The 24311-nt window shown below is 34.0% G+C and overlaps 1 protein-coding gene across 2 annotated transcripts in view; it reads left to right on the forward strand.

The window, feature by feature from the left end:
• Positions 1 to 22239, forward strand: part of LOC150092449 (uncharacterized) — a 161568-nt gene extending 139329 nt beyond the window's left edge. For both annotated transcript variants that reach the window (XM_090415003.1, XM_090415004.1), the window contains exons 14-15: positions 8611 to 8713; positions 21277 to 22239. In XM_090415003.1, the coding sequence (XP_090271129.1) occupies positions 8611 to 8713; positions 21277 to 21478 (305 nt within the window). In that variant the 3' untranslated portion in view covers positions 21479 to 22239. The remainder of the gene's footprint in view (positions 1 to 8610; positions 8714 to 21276) is intronic.
• Positions 22240 to 24311: the final 2072 nt, after the last annotated feature.

Raw genomic sequence — 24311 nt, forward strand, 5'->3', positions numbered from 1 at the left:
TTATATGAAGCAATACTTAGTCTGTATTTGAGTTGTAAGTTGGCAGTTAGAATTGAAGGATGTACAGGAAGATGGTTTAATGTTAAATCTGGTGTGAGACAAGGATATACATTATCCCCTCTGTTATTCATTATCTATATAAATCACATTATGAAGGAAAGTGGTATTAAACATGATATCAAAATTGGAGATGTTAATGTCAGCTGTTTGCTTTATGCGGACATGTTATACTTCTTAATAAATCCGCTACAAGTCTGCAAGATTCTCTGACTAAATTGAATAACTGTTGTGATAGATATGGTATGAAGGTCAGCATTAAAAAGACAAAGACAATGAAAATAGGTAGAATTGTTGAAAATGTTAGTTGTGTTGTGAACAGGGAACCTGAGGAACACGTAAAACATTTCAGCTACTTAGGCACAATTTTTAGTAGATGGTAAATTAAATATGGAAATAGACAACAGAATCAACAAAGCTGGTATGGTAGGAAGTCAATTGAATAAATTCATATGGAATAAGAGAGAAATTAGTCAGAACACTAAATTAGCTGTATACAAGACAGTGTTCAAACCAGTTTTAACTTATGGATCTGAGAGCTGGGTCAGAAGTAAAACACTTGACCTAAGACTAGAAACCACAGATATGAGAGTCCTGAGAAAGATTAGAGGTGTGAACAGATGCCATTGATGGCAATATCAGATTAAAAATGAGGATATTAGGAAAGAACTTGACATTGTCTGCATCCAGGAATGCGTTAGCAGAGCTAATCTCAGGTGGTATGGTCACTTAAACAAAATGGGCGAGGAAAGATTAGCAAAACAAGTGTTCTCTGCTAGGTTGGCAGGAAAACGACCCAGAGGAAGACCAAGATATAGGTGGATTGATATGGTACAATGTGCCTTAGACGATAGAAATATAAGATCTGATAATGTTGGAGTCTTGACAAGTAACAGACTGATTTGGAGGAAAATTGTAGATAGGAAGTTAGTAATGATGTAAATTTTTCATGTACTACTATCATATCCTGTACACCCCTTGAGGCTACGTGTCAGGAATTTGATGATGATCCTCGGTGGAAAGAGGCAAAATAGAGGCTACCCGTGGAAATTACGGGATATGCAGCTGGAGTGGTAAATGTAGTAATCAGCAAGAAAGCATTTTGGTTGAAAATACCTGGAATAGGTATTATGCATAAATCTGGAGATATAAAAATTTTGCAGTGCTTAAACTGTATATAATAAATTGAGTTTAATCCTTTATCCAAGTGTAGGCAGGCAAACATACCTGACCTGAAGATATTTTCAGTTTGCACCTGAAAATATCTTCAGAACTGAGGCAAGGTGGTACATCTGTTGGCAACTCATAACAAAGGTGGATCAAGCCCTCATCACTCCTTGTCTCAGTATCTCCCATAATGCAAAGCACATCTCCTTGCAGACATGTATAATGCTATGCATTAAGGGAAGGACCACTACCTTTATTGAGGTCTCATCAGTGGGAGGCAGACCCAGAAGTTGTGATACCAAGGCAGAAGCAATGGAGAGGTCATATTTACCGATACGAGTTGCCAGAAGGTGTACCAACTTATTAATAAATTACTCTGGATTTAGAGAAAGATGTTGGAAGTTTATTTTGCACTTGGTTATACTATAATAAATTTAGTTTAATCCTTTATCCAAGTGTTGGCAAACAAAGTTTGAACCTGAAAATATCTTCAGGACTGAGGCAAGGTAGTACATCTGTTGGCAACTCGTAGCAAAGATGGACCAAGCTCTCATCTCTCCTTGTCTTAGTATCGCCCATAATGCAAAGCACATCTCCTTGCGGACATGTATAATGCTATGCATTAAGGGAAGGGCCACTACCCAGACCAGTTTCGACCTTTATTGAGGTCTCATCAGTGGGAGGCAGACCCAGAAGTTGTGATACCAAGGCAGAAGCAATGGAGAGGTGCCTACACTTAGATAAAGGATTAAACTAAATTTATTATAGTCTAACCAAGTGCAAAATAAACTTCCAATAAACTGTATATAATTTAAATTCCATTTGATTAGAGTAGATCTCTCATTGTAACAACCTGTTAAAAAAAAATTTAATAAAATAATGTAAACATTTTTAGAGAAATTTTCTCTATGAAGTTTCTCAGTCAAAATCTGCAATATTCTTGAGATGAACCGATTAAAAATTATTGAAGATATGTCTTCAATAATTAAGCTATGCAGGAATTGCTAATAATTTATTACAAGAAATTGATTAACAACAAATAGCTGTGACAGTATCTGGGACTATTTGGTAATTTCTTATATTTTGAATTTACCATAACGGTATTTGAGAAATCATGGGAATGTACAAATTAAGTGTTGTGTATCACGAAAATGCATATAATATAGTACTGAAGGAAAATAAGATATTATATACTTCTTAAAAATATCAGTGTACCTGCTGGTATTTTTAAGAAATATTATAACCTAGAAGATATAATAATTAATTTAATTGATATTTTCAATATTTCACCATTCAAATTGGCATCATCAGAGAACATCGGGCAATAGATAGGTGCACACAGGCACTATATTGGGTAAGTGAAACTGAATTTGTTCTAACATGAAAATACATAAATTCATATGGAGAGAAGACACAAGAAATAAGTCTTATTGACTGTGTTATTGTTGGTGGTGATATATTAACACTAGTTTGGAGGGTGTAATAATATACGGGGTATTTGAAATAGGAAGTGATCACCGTTTAGTTTTAAGCAGGAAAAAAAATGAATATATTAAAAATTAAAATATGTATGAAAGCCTTAAAAAGAATCAAAGTTTATAAGCTTTCAGCGATGAACTGTAAACCCAAATATATTAATATTGTTGGAGAAAATATGCAAGTTTGGAAACAAAAACCAAACCTTGGAGACTAGAAAAAAGTTAGAAAAAAAAATAATTGATTCAGCCATTGGTGTACAAGGTATTGCAAATCTACTTTGAGAAGAGGCTAAGAAAAATTATAGAAGATAAACTTTGGGTTTATCTTCTGATCAAATAGCCATTGTCACAATCAGATTTTTACTTTAACACAAATAGTCCAGAAACTTTGAGAATGTAATAAGGATTTGTATTTCTAGTTCTGTAGATCTTGGAAGGGCACTTGATAAGGTGGCAAGAAAGAAAGCTGTTTTCTGTGCCTCCTTTAATTAGAATTAAACAAAGCACAGGAAAATGCTTTAATGTAAAATTTGGTGTAAGACAAGGATGCATGCTATCTCCGCTGTTAATCATCTACATGGGTAGTTTTATGAATGAAAATGATGTTGAGCCTTATATAAAAAGTGGAGATATTTGACTCTTCTCTTTGCTTTATACAGATGACAGTATGCTCCTAAATAAATCCAGTGCAAGTGTTCAGGGCACTAACTAAATCGATTAACTGCTGTAATATATTTGATATGAAAATTGGAATCAAAAACAGCAACTGCATTTTCAATGGAGAACCTACAGAACAAGTAAAACATTTCAGCTCTTCAGGCACAATTTTTATTGAAATCAGAATAATTAAATTTGAAATATAGACAATAAAATAAGCAATGCTGGTATTGCGGGGAGCTAAATAAATTAAGTTATATGGAATAAGAGTGAAATCAGGTAAAATACTGTCAAACAATATACAAGACCATGTTCAAATAAATTTTATGTATCTCTGAGAGATGCTTTAGAAATAAAACAATTGATCAAAAACTACAGATCAGAATTCTGAGAATATGGAATGGACAGATGCATCAATAGCAGATTCATATTAAAAAGTAAGATATTAGAATGGAATTTGATGTTTGCATGTTGTTAGCATTGCTAATTAAAGTGGCATGTCCACTTAAGCAGAATGAGAGAAAAAGAGAAAAATTTAATGAAACAGATGTTTTGCAATAAAATACTCTTCACCAAATGAAGAAACTGGTGTGTGTGTGTGTGTGTGTGTGTGTGTGTGTGTGTGTGTGTGTGTGTGTGTGTGTGTGTGTGTGTGAGTGAGTGAGTGAGTGAGAAGGTACTGGAACTATTGTACGGACTGAATAAGAATTTAGAAATAGAGACACTGATGGGATATCAGCACAGATACTAAAAGTATGTTTAGTTGAACTGGCTGTTGACCAGACTACCTGAGTCATAAAACAAGGAAGATTCCACTGGAATGGAAAGAATGTATGATAATCTCATTGCATATGGGTACTATATGCAATGAGATTAATATAGTTCGCCCACCGATTTGAGGTCCCTCGACATTTCTGCGCATGTCAGAAAAAGGAGAATCCATTCCGATAATAGGGTAATCAATCTGTCTTCTGGGATGTAATAATAAACAAACTGAGTTTGTTTATTATTACAGGTCAGAAAATTTAGCTTTTCTTTTACGAACATTGCTGTTTTTAAAGTGTAACTATTTTGCTTGTATAACAGTTGGAAAAATGTACGTAGAATGTTAATACGTGCAAATACTGCATTCTACATAAAACAATGTCACTTCGCTCCATGATAAGTTTCCTTTTATTCTGGGACTTTTTAAAACAAAATCCGATTTCATGAAGTATTTTCCTTAGAGTTTTTCTTTTCCAAGGAAAATTAATTTTTTCTTTAAGCACAGGAATCAATTTCGGAACAGTTGGCACTCTTTTCTCGACCACGTAAAATTCGTGAATAGCTCTTCTTATAACATCTACATCAAAATCATTCAACGGTTTCGATGGTTTTCTTTCTCTGGCGCTTTTTTTAGGAGATTTAAATTTTGGCTTACCTTCACCTTTTGATTCCCTACGAATTCTTTTAACAGTCGACCCCGATACGCCCGCAATTGCACTTGCATTTTATGACTTGAGAAAGGGGAACAAGAAGATGGCCTTCTGACAATTCTTTTTCGCAGAATGTCAGCACATTATTCAATATTCTTTTGCAAGAGCTACTGAAACGTGTAACAACAGAACTTGTTGACTATACTGGATCCATCATACAAATTAATAATAAAAAAATAATGCAAAAAGAGAACAACAAAAATCAAGCTAATACTAGTACAGCGACAGACAAGAAAGCACGTGATTTCGCATGTTGGCGACCAATTCGTACATCCTTCATTTCTTTCTCCCCTTCAGCATGAATCGACTATTCTTGGCACCAAGCCAAGAAGGGATCTAGAAATGGTGGGCGAACTATACCAACTATCATCTTATCAGTATCTCTGGAGCAGAGTGAAGATTTTGGAAAAGTTAATAAGAGCCCACATACAGAAATGGGTTGACAGTGAATCTATACTTTTCAATGAACAGCATGGGTTTGCTAAGGGAGGTCATGTTTGAGCAACTTTCTCACGTTTCATAATAATGTTACGATAGACAAGCAGAATGGATGCACCATGATGCTTTTTGTGTGTGTGTTGAGGCTTAAGTGCTGTGAGGATATCATGTTGGGGGTTGTAATGGAATATTACACTAAGAAAAGATTAAAAACAATTTTTAATGCTTCCAATATTTTGTCTGACACTGAGACATCTTCAGGGAATTACAACTAACATTTGTAACACATATGCGATTCTCATTTCCCCCAGGATATACGATTTACCTAAAATCCACAAACCCAATCTGCCCTCCCCTCCTAAGACCTATAGTAGATACTGATGATGCTCCATGCTACAAATTGTCAAAACAGCTAGCAAACTTTCTAACCCCCCTCCCCACAGTTCATACCACATCCTATATAAAAAACTTGACCCCCATTTTAAACCGCTATTGAAAATGCAATTCTAAAAAATACAAAGATATTGGTAAGCATTAGCATCACCTCACTGCTTACCAATATTCCCTTGGTAACGCTCTTAAAAAAACTCAAATTATTTTGGATATCTTAGATCTCTTTTCTTTGCCATTAATTCTGGTTATTTTTCTTGGGGGAACAAAATTTACAAAAGGAAAGAAACTGCTATGGGTTCTTCCCCTCTCACGCCCACTTGCCTATTTTTACATGGAAAAATTTGAATAACAAGTTAGACTCAGCCCACTCTCTCAAACCTTCTATCTGATTATTTTACTTTTTAAATTGTCACCTCTAGGGAGTCCAAAGACTCATCAGGGGAGGGCACCTACTCTACAACTCTCTACCACTTAATCCACTAACTGCAACTACACCAATGCAATCTACAGCCCATCACCACCAGTATCTCCACAGACAATTGCAACATTTATGCCCACGGTAGGATTCAAACCTGCAGCCTTCTGGCTTGGAGAGTGGATATGACCACTTGGCCAACAGGCCAGCAGTTATGATATCAATCTGTCACCTCTGTCAAGAATCTAGTTTACGATGGAAAAGAAAAATAACAATAGTTTACCCTTCCTAGACTTATTGACACATCTTCTAAATGGTAATCTCTCCTTCACTGTATATAGAAAACTCACTCACACAGGCAAACTCTCCCATCACCACCCCTCTCAATAATATTGCATCATTAAAACTCTAACCAATAGAGCCTACAATCTTTTTTTCAGTGGAACTTCTCTTTCAACAGAACTCAACCACATACACAACACCTTCCTATCCAGTGGTTACAAGAATTTAAAAAAATAATTGCAGCCATCCCTTCAGCAGGATTTCAGAAATGCCATCACCATCCCTTACATCCAGGGCACATCGGAAAAAAATAGCCAGATCTTTAAAAAAAAAAAATACCTCTGCACAGCTTTTTAAGTCCCACTGGAAACTTGCTACCTTTGTCAGTTCTACCAAAGATCTGCTCCCTTCTCACTGAGTGCCTGGTGTATATAAACTACCCTTCCTGCAAGGTTGCTTACTTTTTATAGACAGGTAGATCATCCTTTTAGATGAGGACAAAACTTACATCTGTAATAATGGCTATGGTCATGATTACAGATACAAGTTTGGTCAAGATCCCAATTTATAACCTGGGTCTCTTTCAAATGCCCATAATGGGCACATCACCTAGATAGGACTCTAGAATCATATCCATGTGTTTTATTCAGTATTGTATTGCCTTTGTGTGTTATGTGTTAGTCATAATCACTGAGACATCTTCAGGGATAATGAAAAATAGTTTTTAATCCTTTCTTAGTACTGTTCATATTCTATTAAACCTCCAAAAGCATGATGCTTTTGAACTTGGCTAAAAAGCTTTTTACAGAATACAGCATGGAATACCGTTGTATAAATTGGAGAATACGGGATTGTATTATAAAGTATTAGCATGGATAAGCTGACTGACAGATATCAAGTGGGAGATGCAAGTCTGTGATATTTAAGGTGACTAGTGATGTATTAGTCCTTGGTAGGACTTATTTGTTTTGAGACTTACATTAATGACATTGGGAAGGATTTAACAGTAGACATATAGTTATTTGCATGATGATGCAAAGATAGGCAGGATAATTAGAAATGTGACTGACATTCAGTATTTGCAGAATCATTTAAATAAATAGCAATTGTGGGCAATCAAAAAAGGATGTCAGTTCAGTGTTATTAAATGTAAAGGTATGTACTTTGTTGTAATGAGCTATCCAATGTCATATTATGTTGTTGGGATTATACTAGAAGAAGCTGATCGTGCTAGAGATGTTGGAGTTTTAGTAGATAGGAAATTGAAGTTCAAAGGCCATATAGCAAAAATTGCAAAGCAACTCAGGATAATCACAATGCAGAAACAAATCTTCACATGTAAAGATAAGGAAAATATTGCCTCTTTATAAGGCCTTGATAAGAACTCACTTGGATATTGTGCATATGTCTAGCATCCTGGTTTCTATGGCAATGCTAATACAGTGGTGAATGAGAGAGAGAGAAAATGCATAGGATAGTGTCAAAGATGATAGTGGATTGTGAATGCAAATTATGAAGACAGATTGAGAATTTGTGTACTACAGGCGCTATCATACAGGAGAAATAGAGATGATATTGATTGATACTTAAATCCACATTTGCTGTTATTACTGATGTTCTCAAATTTAGATTTGATTACATTTGTTTGCATAGTCTGCAGACTTCTGAAAGAATCATACAGGATACCAGTAGATAGAATTTTTCATTTTATTCAGGGTAGGGAGAGGACAAGGTAGCATCCATGGAATTTGAGAATAAATCCAGTCAGAAAGGCAGTAAGAGGTAGATTTTTTCCTCAGAGCAGTGTGTGATTGGAATGATTTGCCATTGTAGGTGGTAAGTACAGGTAGTGTGAATGAATTCAAAAACAAAAAAAAAAAGGTATGGCAGCTGGTATAAGTGATATGTGACCTCCCTTGATGAATCCCTGACTCCTTAGAGGTCTCTCTTAATAATAAATGTTCCACAGGATGAAGATCTAGGTAAATCAATGCTGCATCTTCAGTTTCAAAAGGATGTCAGGGAATTGATTTCACAAAAAAAAAAGGAAAAAAATACACAAAGCATAAGAGTTTTGTTTTTTATGCTTCAAAAAAAATAATTTTTTTTTTCAGAATTTCCTACCATAAAAAAAAAAAAATCTGTACTTAATAGGGCGAGCGATTTCACTTAAATAATGTTTAATGTAATAAAAACCATACAGTAGCATTGTAATAAGTCTAAAAATGTGTCCTTTATATATTTTTAGATGGATATGTAGTGTTTAATAATCTTTGTCACGATCCAACACTCTTCAGTGGAGAAGGCGACTATCAGTTTGAAATATATCGCCTAATGAAAGAACATAATAAGTGAGTAGTTTTTGCTTTATATATATTTCTTTATATAAATTTTTTTTTGCCGTCGTCAACCTACTATTGAAGATCCCCCCCCGAGCATATATCTCTTTGCCTTTCATTAGTTCCCTCTCACCCAAACTGGCTAAAATTCTTAAAAAGTTCAACATCCAAACATGTTTCACTACTTTTCCTAAACTCCGTTCCATCCTTAGTCGACCTAAAGAAAAACATCTCTTTCTTCAGTATCCAGGAGTTTACAAGATTATTTGTAATTGTGGAAAACCTTATTATGGACCGACATAAATCTATCCTTTTCCGTGTTGAAGAACATAAAAGAGATATATCCTACAACAGAATCTGAGCTAGCGCTCTCTCCAGCCACTTCTTATTCTCAAACTCTGACGAAAGCTGCCAACATCTTATAGACTGGTCTCAATACTTCCAGCATGCATAATTGTTATGATGAACTTGAGAGACATATTCTTGAATCTAAAGAAATTTCCCTCGATTCAATCCACATGAATAGTAGCCTTACCTACAATTTATCTGATACGCACATTTCTGCTGTCCAGTACTGGCATTCTCGCGATATCTCACACATGCAGTTACGTACAGCGAACTATAGCACATATTCCAGTTTAAACTGTACTACAGTTTATATTAGATCTGTTGTTGTTATTATGTAATGTTTCTGTCAGTTTTTTGTATAGAATTCTTTGTATTTTGACACCTGAAGAAGTTGTTTTATCAACGAAACTAGTAGTGTTCCCAATTAAACCTTATTCTCTATTATTCTCGGTGTTTAGTCATTTAAATTTTATTAATTTTCATATCATTTTAACCGAGTAAATATGAATTCTAATATATATATACAGGGTGTTCGGGATAAATTTGACATATTTATAATTAATTATATTTTTCCGTAAGTTACATGTATTAACACACACTTCTCTTCATTTAAAAGTTTGGACCCTTCTTCATTCATATACAAGATGTCAGAAAGGATGGATAGCTGGAACCCACCTGAATCATGGAAGAGAATAACTTGTATCATGATGATTCGTGCCCGCCATCAAAATAAGGATATTACGACTGCTGCCCAATGCTCCCTGAATACAGTAAAAACAATCAGGCATGAACTAGAGACTTGCAATGGTGACTACGAGGATGTAGCAAGAAGAAAGATCCCTAGCAGACGATCTGATTGCGTTCGTACAGCAGAATTCCTCGCAAATCTGCAGGAACAGGTGTTGAAGAACCCTGGCATTGGAATTCGGGCTTTGTTCGTGGAGTTGCTAACTGTAGTCAAGCCCTGGATAACAAGGGTAGCCAATGGTAGGCCGTATGTATGGCAGCAGGATTCGGCCCCTTGCCACACCTCTGGGAAAAGTCAAAAATGGTTGTCTGAAAATTTCTACGACTTCACCAGTCCAAATGTTTGGCCTCCAAACTCCCCAGACCTTAACCCCATGGATTATTTTGTATGGGGCGCAGTTGAAAAAGACACCAATCGCACTTCCAGTAATACAAAAGCCCAGTTAATGGATAAAATTAAAACAGTTTTTGCGGCCCTTCCCAGGGAGACTGTAGCATCAGCTTGTTCGAGGTTCCGAAGCAGAATTGAAGCTGTGATCGATGCTAATGGTGGTTATTTTGAGTAAATCTTGTTGATAGTATTGTAATTAACTCTGCCTGTAATGTTTTTTTGTCAATTCATTAAATTTAATAGATACAAAGAAGATTTTCTTTTTCCTTACGAAACTGTCAAATTTATCCCGAACACCCTGTATATATATGTATATATATAAAATTGTGAAGGCTTTGAAATATTTGTAATTAAAATTATACTTAATTGAAAGTGTTTTTGTTTAGTCTGTGGGTAGCACACGACCAACGAAGCATGCTGTATCCAAAGTGAAGCTCTCAGCACTCATATTTTTTACTTTTTTGTTTTAATATTTTAAATAATTTCTTTCTCCTTACTGAACCAAATGTGTGCTTGAAGTTTGTAAAGTTTGAAGGGTTTTTTTTTTTTTATCACATCAGTTCTGATTATTGCAATTGAGAGCAGACCGCATCTGTTTTGGACTTCCCTCTTCTAAATCTCATTTGTTTATTTTCTGAAAGGTGTTCATAAGTTGGTTTTGTTATGTTTTGTATAAAAATATAATTTATATTTATGTATTTAATAAGGTTATTTGTCTGTAGTTTGCACATTCTTGAATATAGACTTTTTTGTGTATGGAAATTATCCTTCCTTTGTTGAATAGCTGCATTAAGTAATGCTTTGCTGTATCATCTCCTAAGTCTTCTCCCCCACCCTCATTCTCAGTTTCTCTGATTTTATGGATATAGTATTTGGTTCTGCTTCTTTCTCATTGATGCTTTACACAATGAAGATGCCAACTTTGAATTCTGTTAAGTTAGGTTGTTCCAGTAACTTTAACTAGCAAGAATATATTTCTAATTACATTGTATAGTATAACAGCAAATTTAATTTTCAGCCAGTATAGAATACAATATACTATCACCTTCACATTTTCATCCCATTCCCATTGATCAAGGAAATGCTTATTAACAGAACTTACCACAAGGAGATGTGTACTGAGCTTTGTTTTTTCTTCAGAAAATTTTTTTCACATTTCTTATAAGAATTTGGTAATTCTTCCTCTAGTTATCTTTAATTAACCCTTTAGAAAATGTGTACATACCAAAAGTTATCCTTTCCTTTTTATTTATTTAAGCAAAATCGGTCACTTCTAAAAAAATCATGTACGATAATCTGATATCGCTAAATAGCAGATATCCTACATAAGCCTACCCTGTGTAGGATATTTGCTATTTAGCGATATCAGCTTATCTTACATTATTTTTTTAGCGGCGGCTGATTTTGATTAAATAAATAAAAAGGAAAGGATAAATTTTCTTATGTAGACATTTTGAATTACAAGACAACCAGGGAAAAGACAGCCCACACAACCCTAAGTGTATATGTATACGAGGTGTGACAATTTAATTCCCAGAATGGCTGCGTGGTGTTGCCTGTTTGGTAATTTGGTTGGAGTAACATATTTGTACATCTTTTAACTAAGATAGAGCCATTTGTTAGTAGGCTTTTGCATAAGCAATAGAGATCTGCATGTAACCTTTGGCTTAAAAATGTGTGATGAAAATTTGGAGCAGCATGTTCACACCAAATTTTGTGTGAAAATCAGTAAAGCTGCTACTATTGAAACATTTGAGCTGTTGAAAGTGGCATAAGAGATTCAAAGGTGGGCGAGAAAATGTGAATGGAGTGCGAGATTTGGTATGGTCTGACAGACGATTAAGTGTGCGATTAATGGCTGATGAATTGAGAAACACTCAGGGTAATTTTAACTGAAGAATTGGATATGTGAAAGATTTCTGCGAAGTTTGTGCCTTGGATCTTGACAGACGAACAGAAGCAGCGGCAGGTTCAAGTTGCAACTGATCTTACTGCAAATAAGCACGTTTCTGAGAATAATTATGGATGATGAAACCTGGTGCTTCCAGTATGATCCCAAAACAAAATGCCAGAGCATGCAGTGGAAAACCCTGAGTTTTTGCTGCTTCCGAAAAAAGCACGAACGTCATGTTCGCAGTTCAAGTTCATGCTGGTGTGTTTCTTTGATCATAAGGGGATAGTCCACTACGAATTCATTGAACAGGGACAAACAGTCGACCAACGATGCTATTTAGAAGTACTGAAAAGATTACGAGATTCTATTAGGAGAAAAAGACCTGAATTGTTGCCTGACAAGTGGATCATTCATCATGGCAGTGTGTCAATCCATAGTGCACACATCGTGAGAGAGTTTCTGGCCAAAAATCAATTACCAAATTAGGTCATCCTGCTTATTCACCAGACTTAGCTCCCTGTGATTTCTGGCTGTTTCCAAAATTAAAGACTGCACTAAAAGGACAAAGATTTTCTGACATCGCTGATATCCAGCATAATGTGCAAAGGAACTCAGAGTTTCTGGAAAAAAAAGTTCCAGGCCTGTTTTCAGAAATGGGAACACCATCTAAACCAGTGTATAAACACAAGGGGAATACTTCGACAGTAGCCACTAATGTATAGTTCTGAACATAGATTTTTTTACAGGTGTGTTCCAGGAATTAAATTGTCATGCCTTATATATTTCAAATAAACATAAAAAGAAACTCATAAAATGAAATGAGTACATTTTAATTAAGGAAAGGTTTTTTTTAAAAAAAATCATTTTTTTTTATATGGATTCACTTTTTTTTTAGGAAAGAACTTAGTAAGATCTGTATTTATCTTTCTTACTGCATATGCCTGAACCTATGGAAATTTTAGTTTTTTTCTACTGTCTCACAAAAAGTTTAATTATTAATCATTTCAAACCAACTCACTGATACTTATGTAGTTTTTTCAATTCATCAGTTTCTTCAGTTTTCCTCTTTAAATTGATGAAATTACACAAAGATGTTTGTTTGTTGGTGTCTGCATAGTAGCAGAACTGTACGATATTTTCAATTAATCATGTGTCGTCAGTTAGTTTGCCAATTTAGAACAAAATTTAATACAAATATGTTGCAACATTTAGGCATCAAAAAATTGGCAAAACAAAGCATGAATAGCCAATAAATCATGCTAAATATGATTTTTTCACCCTACATTAAGCTTATTCATTGATTCTTTAGAATTTTTACTTGGACCTATCTGAATATCAAAAAAATAAAATTTCCTGTTTCTGATTAACCTTTCTGTGATTATTCTCAAAGTAACTGCAGACAAACAAATTACTTTTTAATATACATTCATTTATTCCACTATCACCTAACATGCATCTTGAAAATTAGCCTGTGTTCAAGTTATTCATAAAGAAAAGAGAAATATTTTACAATTGAATTGTAATTCCTTTGCTTCTCTTTTAATCCTTTCAAAAATAATGAATACATTAATCAGCAGGTAATTTTGCATTATTTTTCAACAAATAAATGATTTCCAGTATTGAATGCTGTGCTTGCATATGTTTCTACTTTTTGCAAAGGTTTGGGAAGGAACAGAAACAACTGCTCATAGTATTCAGGCATTTATTTCATTTATTTATGTAGATCCCACCCACAAAAGATTTATTGAAAAACATATTGTACATTCATACTGTTTGTAGGGTAAGGATTTTTTTTTATTGATTTTATATATTTTTTGTATTTATTTTTTTTTACATAGTCCAGAAAGCTTGCTCTAGAGACCAAACATGGAACTTTTCAAAGATCTCAGACCACTTCAGGCCTCCAGTAAGTGGAGTTGGTTGTTTTATGCTGAGCAAATGGAATTCATCTCTCGCCAAAAGATAATCATAAACATCCATGCCCACAGCAATATTTGGACCTGCAGCCTCCTGGTTGTAGAGTGGATACACTAACCACTGAGCCAACCAAGCTGGCATTTGATGGAATTTGGCTTAAAATTCCTTTAATTAAGTTATTGTCTTATGATTTGTTTCTGACTTCTTTATTTGGACCAAATGAAGTCAAACTCTTATAGTGATAGCTATGATGTGATGGACAGTTCTTAATTTTAAAACTTTGCAACTAACTAAATGCATACCTTGAAAGTATGTTCCTTTCCCTGCTCTCTTGCTATAGTAGAAAATCGAATTTCTTGTATTCGGCTGAAAAGCCAACCAAGGTTTTATAATATCTATGTTTGCCTAAAATGCAAACGGTTATTCAAAAGTAGATAGTGATAGATTTTTATCCCTTGGAATAACTTAACTTGAATCTGTATTACCATAAATGTGTCATAAATATCACCTTTTTCCCTATTAAATATATACTCAACACAATCCAACCTTCCCCTACCAAGACCTTACACTTTGCAACATTAAAGTGGGAGCTTCATTCACAGATCCTCCAGCACAAACTTCTGCTCTGCTCCTCATAGTTCTTCATACCTTTGCATCATAAGCAAACTGCATTATCTCAAATTAAGCCTCTTGTGCCATTATTATTATTAACATATAAGTTAAACAAAAATGGTCCCAAAACAGATTCCTGTGGTCTGCTAGTGATCTTCCTCTTATGGGATACCACTGCACCCCCCCCCTTCCATACACAACCTGCTGATACTTATCTGACAGCCAGTCACCTATCCAATTCACTTGTCTCCTATCTAATCCTATATGTTTCAATTTAACTACAGCTTGTCACAGTTCTCAATTATGCAAAAGCATCTCATGAAATGCTGTTCTTTTTTCTGTGAGTAGTTTGGTTAATTAGCGACTCTGTTACTGTTTGCTTATCATTTTTTTATTCTTTAATGCAATTTCTGAATTTATCAAAGGTGTTAAGATGCACTGCGATTAACCACTGCGTATTCAATTCATTTCACACAAACTCTTTTTCCCTATTCATTCATTGAATTCTCTCAACTGCTGTTCTTGAAATTAATGTTTCATTGTACAGGTAATCTTTGTATAACATAGTAGTTAAGTTGCAATAAAATCTCATATAGTGCAAAACCATGTTATACTTTGTTATAGGGCCAATACAAAAAAGAAGAGTTACATTCCAAAAGCTAACAGAAATCATTTTATTTTTATAAAACTATTGCAAATTTAATTTTTATTAAATTTCTGTTAGTTATAAAAAAAAAACATGATTTTGCTTAATTATATTGATTGCCCTTTGACCGCGCGGTTAGCCTGGTAGCTTTGCGCTTCGCAACCATATGCCTGGGGAAGGAGTGTCCCAGGTTCGATTCCCGTTGTAGACGTGAGGAATTTGAGGATCTTCCTCAGGCATAGCCAAGTTAGCCGGTCTTGGGCGCGGTCAGTAGGGTTTTTTCCGCCAGTTTATCTGGCGTTTTTCATCCCGCAAACAAGCAAACCGGCCCCTTGAACATACGCCTCTACAGTCAAAAATATACCCCCCCCCCCCCCAGCGGCAGACCAGGCGACGGGTCGGTTGGGAGTAGTACTAACAAGAAGTCGCATCTAAGTAACATGCAGACCCTGCATAGGAAACGGGAATAACGCGTAGAAGAAGAAGAAGATATTGATTGCCCTTTGATGAGATTTTTTTTTAAACTGTTATCAATCCAAATGTTATTATTATTACACGACACCTCCAGGGAGGCCTAAGACTCATCAAGGAAGGGCATCTACTCTACACCTTTGTCATCATCTACACCAGCGCCATCTACTGCCTACCACCACCACTAGTATTTTCACAGACAATCACAAACATCCATACCCATGGTGAGATTCGAACCCACAGCCTTTTGGCTGGAGAGCGGACATGCTAACCACTCGGCCAACCAGGCTGGCAAATAGTGAGTGCATTTTCCATTTTTTCAAATATTGGCACTCAAGGATGACCTGTCATATTTGCAGAAACAGAAGATCCTACAACAACAACAACAGTTCTGATTTTCTGTTCATTTTTTTTGTGGCCCAGATTGTTGCTTCATATAAACTTTTTGCAATGTAAGATATTCCTCCTTTTTTAAGACTATCCAAAATTTGTATATTTGATTCTATAGAATAGTTTCTTGTGGAATTTAATTCAAAACAAAGAAATTATTTTAATATACTTAGAAAAATTTATAAATGATCAAAGAAAAACCAATATTACAAAAACTTTCAAAATCACAAACTGCACACTTCCAAGTCCCAGTTTTTAATGGTCTCGAACAAGTGCAAGTTAAATAGTACATAACCTAACTTGGGGATTTCCTGAAGAAATTAAACAGGGATCAACAGCAAGGATTCAAAACAAAAGAATGGAAATGTCGGAAAATTACATCCAACATAATAGCAAGGTTTTCTGTGCACAAAAGCTCAAAAATTCTATGTTGTTGCGAGGTTTGCTGCAATTCTCTAACCGCATTAGATGTTAAAAGAACCAAAACTGTGTTGTATAAATACTGTGTTATGCAAAGATTATTGCATTTCTCTGTTAGTGAAACATAGTTGTAGAAGTTCCATGTTATGTGAGGGTTGACTGCATATATTTATATGGGGGAAAAAAAAAAACAGAAGTTATGAATCCCACTGGATTCACATAACTTCTGTATATGTATATTACTTCTGTATATTCATAATTGAAGGACTGAGAGTTAAATATTCAGGAAATTCTGTGCAGCGTGAACTTTTTTAAAAAAAAAAACTATTCAGATATCAAAAAGCAGGATAGTGGTCTCCAGGGGCGGCTCATGCAACTCCAATTTTTCTCGATATCTAAATATATTTATTAATTTATTTATATTTGCTTGTAATATTTAATTTTATCATCAACAATCCTATACAATTCTCTTATTTTGTATAAAAAATAATAAAAATCCATCTTGTAGCACTTAGGAGTGCGAAGGACACTAACAGCACTGTGTTTATCACAGTGTCATATTGCGATTAGCGTAATTCGGCACTGTCCATTGCACAGTTCCACTGTTGTTTATATGCAGTTTGCGCAAATAGTAGTGTTCATAGTGCTTATCATGTTTACTCTGTCTCTTTAAATATTTGGACATTACAATTGAAGGATTTAATTTTAATGTCCAAAATTTGTAAATCCATTCCTTTAATTACAATTAAAGGAATGGATTTTATTTTTAAGCAATTTTGAATTATACTAAACTGTATAATTTTTATCGATAATAAGCAATATTTTTACATTTTTTAATTTTTACCACAATCTTGATATTTTATCTAAACATGTATACACTGTGTTAAACTTGGTTCCACTTTTATCTTAATATTTGTATTCATATATATATATATCTTTATATTTATCTTCTGTTCTGACTTATATCTTTATATTTATCTTCTGTTCTGACTTACCCCCTAAAGTAATTTCTTAATCTAACATCAGTGAGTCATGTCTTAACTATCAATCTAGGCTGATAAGCAATTTTACAAGATGTGCACGTGGGCTATGAAGACAAAGGAAATGTCGTTAATTGGCACCAATTCCTTTGTTTCAATTCTGGTACTGGTTCTTTTTTAATTTTAGGGAAAATTTATATTTATACTGTGCCACCCTAAAATGTACTTGAATATTTATTCATGGAACCAAAGTCTAGATAAGCACACTGTCTCATAATTCTTAAACACTTGCAGAGTATTCTCAATTAATCTCACTGTTAGGATTTATCTCGCAGTCGTAGCCCCCTATTTTATGTTTGTTATTCTTACCTCCCGCCTTGGTTCGAACTTTAATGAACGGTTCAGTAAAATGAAAATCGGGCAAGTCTTATTCGTTTCAAAAGAAATTAACATTTAATTCACTGAATAGACATAATACATGTTATAAGAAATTTTTACTGACAAAATTAATCTTGATAATATTGGGGAGCGAGTAGTTTCACTTATGATTGCTAAATCTCCTTTAACATATTAGATCATAATTTCATACTATTAATTCTAACAAAGATCTAACTCTCATCTATATATGACATCATTAAAGGCTATTCTTTCTATACTTCAGATACATTAACAAATATCTTCACACTATTATTCCAGTTAAAGTATAGAGTTCCTAAGTTTCATCAGGATAATTTCTAAAGTGCTTTCAATGAGGGCTCAGTCCTGAGTTGAAGAATTTACCTATATCTAATTATTGTCCCCTACACAATTTTACATAAAAAATAAGAGTCTACATTATCAGTAGTTAAGGACGCACTAGGCCTTCATGTGTATCCCTACAGCACCTTCAATTTCCAGATTACTTTCCAGATTTACCTCGGCTTTTCTACACATCAGTTGAATTCGGACATGACACATCGCTGACGGGGGGAGCAATTTTGGCTCCCCGCTTGCTCATCAATCGGCTGGGCACGGGTCTTCGATCTCTGGAACTTTACCGTGTCAGGTCATTCCATAGCCTAGAACTGCCCATAGACATTGCCGCTTGCTGCGATGACCTCATGATGGACTACTCCGCCGATGACCACTCCATTACAGGGAACGAGAAAAAAGCCACGAGCTGGTGCCGCAGCACCTTTTAAAACGTGTGCTCTTGCCTACGTCATCCTGATTTTTCCCTTTCCTCACGGCACGTCATTCCTTTCAGCACCTAGCGCCAATCTCTCTCCTAGCGTGCTCTTCGGAGGACATCCACGTGCGCGTTCTATTAGGTGCACGTGTATGACTTCAGGCCATTGCTATATAATTGGATTGTCCTTTGCCTTCAACATTGTAACAGCACTTACATAGATTACACATAGTTTAAACTTCACAAAGCACTTCATTATTTTCAATATGATGCATTAGGTAAAACTTTCTTAAATATTAACGTAACCGATAAATTACAATTGGTTATTTTTCTCTTGATATATTAATACTGGCTCTGGAATTGATAAACTGTGTTAAATCTGAACGAAGGTAAAGGTTTTGACTTTTCCTTTCATTCAGAGTATAACAACTGTACTTATAGTGTATATGTATATTTCGAAAGTTGCAGCACCCCTACGATTTCAAGCCACGAGCCGCCACTGGTGGTCTCACAATGGTGAAATTCATTTACTATCTAAAGATATTCACATTCATGCCCATAATCAGATTTGAATCTATCCAGCCTATTTCCTTGGAAGCAGGTATACCACATTAATAAGTTTATACAATACAATTTTTTTTTTTTTTTTTTTCCTCAACCTTCACTCATCTTGACAATATCTGTAATTCAAAAATATTTCTTTTATGTATGCTTATTGAATGGAATTAAGGACATTGAACGCTAATTTTAAATAATTATATGGTGCAGATTAGTGGCAAACAATGTGTGGTATGCATGCAGCTTAGGTTAATTTTGTTTTTCATGTATAATTTTCTTTAATATTTTCTTGGTAATCAAAGCAAGAATATGAATCTTCTTATAGTGTAACTTATTTGTAGTATAGATCTATATTAAATACTACAAGCATATGCTTCTGTGTTTAATTAGATTCGGTATCTTTATATTTTGTATTATTAATTATGAGCTTATCAGTTATCATTAATTATTAGTAATTCATCAGTTCAGTTAAATAGCTTGTTTGGGGAGCATAATAGCATCTACAAGTAAATGATTTTGTTTTTAAGGAATTTTATTTTCCTTAAAAAGTGGATTAAGTGTTAATCATAACTTATGAAATCTTATTGCTGCTTATTGAAATATTATTGCTGCTTATTTACCCTTTTGCATGTATAAAATACATGCAAAAGGGTAATTTTGCATGTATAAAATTATAACTAGGTTTTCCTTGCACTTACTGTTTTCTAGTAAAAACTACAGCATTTATTATAGTTTTATATATATGGCTTGAAAAATTATGATTTTTAAAAATATGTAAATAAATAATTTGTATTATAATTACTATGATATTTTCTAGTAAAAACCTGATATTTACTGTAATTTTAAATATCTGTAAATGGTGGTTTTGAATATTAAAATAGGGACTGTTATTGATCCATCTATCCATCCATCCATATTTTATAGCCTAATATAGAAAGGCTTATTAAGTGTTATGTTTAGGATATGACTTTATATGGATCAGAAACATGGACAATTGGGAAGAAAGAAGCTAAAATGTTGGAGGCATTTGAAATGTGGTTATGGAGAAGGATGGAGAAAATAAAGTGGACTGAAAAAATCACCAATAAAGAAGTATTACATAGAGCTTGAAGAAGAAAGGAATTTACTAAAGACCATAAGAAGAAGAAAGCATAACTGGATAGGACATGCATTAAGAGAAGAGCCTACTGAAAAGAATGATAGAAGGGAAAATTGAAGGAAAGCGACCAAGAGGAAGGAGATGACTAATGGTGCTTGATGATATAATGGGCACAGGAAGATATCAGGAAATGAAGGAGGAAGCAAGAGACAGAGGAAATTGGAGGAAGAGAATCTGCTGAGTTATACCATTGGACCTGTCAAGAGACAGAACACTAATGATGATGATAGAAAGAAACTAAAGAAGTTTCAAAGAGTTTATGAGAATATAAACTTTGGCATCAGATTACACTACTTCAGCTATTTTTAAATTTTTCGAAACATTCCCCTCCATCTGTCTTCTGTCACAAAGTGGCATATGTAATATAACAGACTTCTAGCTTCCTGTCACAAAAAAAATTACCCTGCCATTTCTTTCAGGGAATTAAATAATTAATGGGTAAGTCTTAATAACTGTTCATGGTGTTGAGGAATTCATTAATATTGATGACAACCTTATCTCACTGAGACCATTTGGATAAAGTTGTCAGCCTGATACCCAGATTCTTATTAAAATTATGCCATCTCCATCTTAATATCTGCCATCTTAGTCCTACCTGAAGAAGGCCTAATTTAGTTCTTTCCATCACGGATAGGATTTGAGCTCTCTCCTTGCAAACAAAATCATTCATCCAGACAATTTTTTTTTTTTTAAATATACTTTAAATGGCACTATACAAAATTCTTTTTATGACTACTAGGGGTATAGATTTTCATTCTATTAGGACAATTTACATATTCAGTGTACTTGAATTCATCGATATTTTAATCTTACATTTAAAAAGATGAATGATATTTACAACAGCATTAACGGTGAAAATTTCTTTCTTTTTCAGCAATGAATGGGAAAGCTACAGACCATTCTCTAACATTCTTTGGTTGCATTATTTGGCTGAGAAGTTATGTTCTGAAAAGAAGTACAAATGTCATTCATCCAAATCTCACATCAGTGCTTTACACCAGCTCTGCCAATGGAAGGAGTGTCTGTTGAATTACCAGTCGGCTACAGATTTTGTTCAGAATTCTACTCTTCTGTGATATTAAGTCTTACTATTATTGCAAAAATGATTTGTTCTTGATCTCTACCATTTTTAGGATTTGTTTTAAATTTTGGGTGTAGATTTTATATGTATATAAAATCTACACCCAAAATTTAAATGTACATTTAAATATATGTTAAACAGCGTTAAACGCAACTTTATAGATATCTAATTTAGAGCAACAGTTCCTAGAGTTAGTCATCTCTGAACCTGGCAAGTTGGTCAAAAATATTTTCATGGCTTCTCAAGAGCTATACCCTAATTCCCCCACCCTCCCTCTCCCCTACACACACACCACCGCTCTCTCTTATCTTTTATTTTATTCAATATCACTATCGAATGACATTGAAACAGCAACTAAAAAATTTAAGGATAATTCAAGGGTTATGGAAAACAAGTAATTGTGGTTCCAAGAAATGTTTCCAAAAAAGCCAGAAGATACTTGCAAAAAATAAATATTCTATAATGTCAGCTTGCCTAGTGAGTATCATGTTGTTTGTTGTTGCCAACTTCTATTTCATGTATAGCTAAACAGGAAAAAAAAAAATAAGAAATAACAAAAAATGTATAATGATAAATTATAAAAAAAAGTTCAAACTTCGTTTTATCACCCATTTTTGACATACTGATTAACAAATTAATATTTAAAAATTTGTTATATTTGGATGTAATATATTCTATTTTTTTTTTGTTTATAAGATCTGAGTTTGCTTCTGTCCTGATTATGAGTATAAATATAAAAAATTTGTGATTTCTCTAGTTTTGAATATCAGACTATTATTTTTATAACATGCTAATAATGAAAATTTATTATTGAAATACATAATTCTATAGACAATATTCTTTTTTCTTAGCTAGAATTCATCATTCCTCCACGTTTTTCTAAGTACAACGGACAGCTGATTAATACTAGTACATAGTCAAAGTACAAATCCATTTCACCTACTTCTGTTTTTTTTTTTTTTTTTTTTTTTTTCCATCTGTCTTGATTCTCTTGAATTGCCTTTCTTACTTAGTGTTCCTCAAGGACTATAACCCCGAGCTGTCAAAAAATATTATTCATAGATTCCTTTTATTTTTTCATCCCATAGTGCATGTGCACCCCATTCACACATACACAAGGGGGAGGAAAATATCGAGAGAGATAGGAGTTTAGCTTAGGATCTGATCAAGTTACACTATATGAAGTATATATGTTACCGCTAAAGCTCGAAAGCCATTAATGTGCACATTACCTAGCTAATCTGCAGATTAACTGATTTGCTCCATTAACGTGCAGAATCAAGAGTTTTCTGCATTTTACCTAGGTAATATGCACATTAACGACTTCCGTATCATTAAAGTTCAAAAGTTTGTTTCTCTGTAATTCAAAGTGTCACCAATCTTTAGATTGCACTAATAAGTAAACATAATTTTATCATATGTTTTGCAAATTCATTTCCTTAATTGTAATAATATTTTAAACCGTTTTTAATTGATTGATGATTGATTCTATCAACTAATTTGTTGATTGTTTGATTGTATTAACTTGATTCTTTAGATATCGAAAAATAAATAAATAACATTGTTAATTTATGCGTACAGAAACATTGCTGTTGTTCCAGCAAAGATCTTATTTTCACTTTAACGAGTGCCTAGTAGGTAATGTGCAGATTATCTAGGTAATTTGCAGATTACCGTAATTTGCAGATTACCTAGGTAATTTGAGAAATGAAACAATTTTCGGCACGTTAATGGATCACCCTAGTTAATCTGCACAATACCTAAATAATCTGTAGAATAACTGATTTCTGCACTTTAGCGGTAACATATATATTTTCATGACAAGATTTCTATTGTCATCTTTCTTCCAAACAGGTCATTTATTTATCTTGTCTTTAATTTGATCACCCTGTGTATTTTGCTCCTCTAAAGAATGCTTAACTACATCAACCCATCTGTATGTCATTTTTTCTTTTGCTAATCTTTCATCTCGCATTCTGTTTAAGTAATCATACCATCTCGGATTAGCTCTGTTTGCGCATTCTTGAATATTACCAGTGTCAGTTTATTTTCTGATATTTTTAATATGGTTCTTTCATTGATGCCATCTGTTCACTCTCTAAACACGTTCATGCCAGGGCAATCAAAAAATTACTGTTGCCATGTTCCCTATCTAGCAGGTCAAGATAATACACTTTGCCCCACTACAATTTCATCTTTGTGTGTCAGCAGATGTGCTACATATTGTGATAGTAATGAAATCATTTGGTGAGGAAGAGAAACAAATGTTTGTTTAGAATATATTAGAAAACAATAAAATGCTATATTTGGTTGGTATATTTGAATTACTGAATGAAAGGTGTAAGTATGTGATTCGACATTAACATACCATTTGAGAATGGCAAATATTAGGGAGGAAAAGAACAAGCATGAATAATGCTTTCTTACTGAAAAATGAATTATTACTAATTACATTTGTGATATTATATGTGTGTGTGTGTCCTGTGAGTTGTTGGAGTGGAGCAAAAAGCATGTGATCATATAAACTCCAGATATGAATGTTTGCATTTATGAGGAGCATAATTTAATTCGATAAATAACTAATCAATAATAAACAGTGGCTGTATAAATTGGTAGCTCAGCAAATAACTATGGAGGGACTAATCAAATGAACTAATTTTCATTAGATGGTTCTCATCTAGGCATGGCAGGAATATATCTAAGCATGGGTTGATGGAACGGTAATCATCTTGCACAATTTGTTCTTCTTATCAGCATTTGTTTCTATATTTTATTCATTTTTGCTTTTTTTTAAAGAATTTTCTTTGATTCACTGATGATCAGTATAC

Source organism: Typopeltis vanoorti, chromosome 26 (genome assembly GCF_054136105.1).
Source record: "Typopeltis vanoorti isolate ZY-2024b chromosome 26, IOZ_Tvanoo_1.0, whole genome shotgun sequence".
NCBI classification, from domain to species: domain Eukaryota; kingdom Metazoa; phylum Arthropoda; class Arachnida; order Uropygi; family Thelyphonidae; genus Typopeltis; species Typopeltis vanoorti.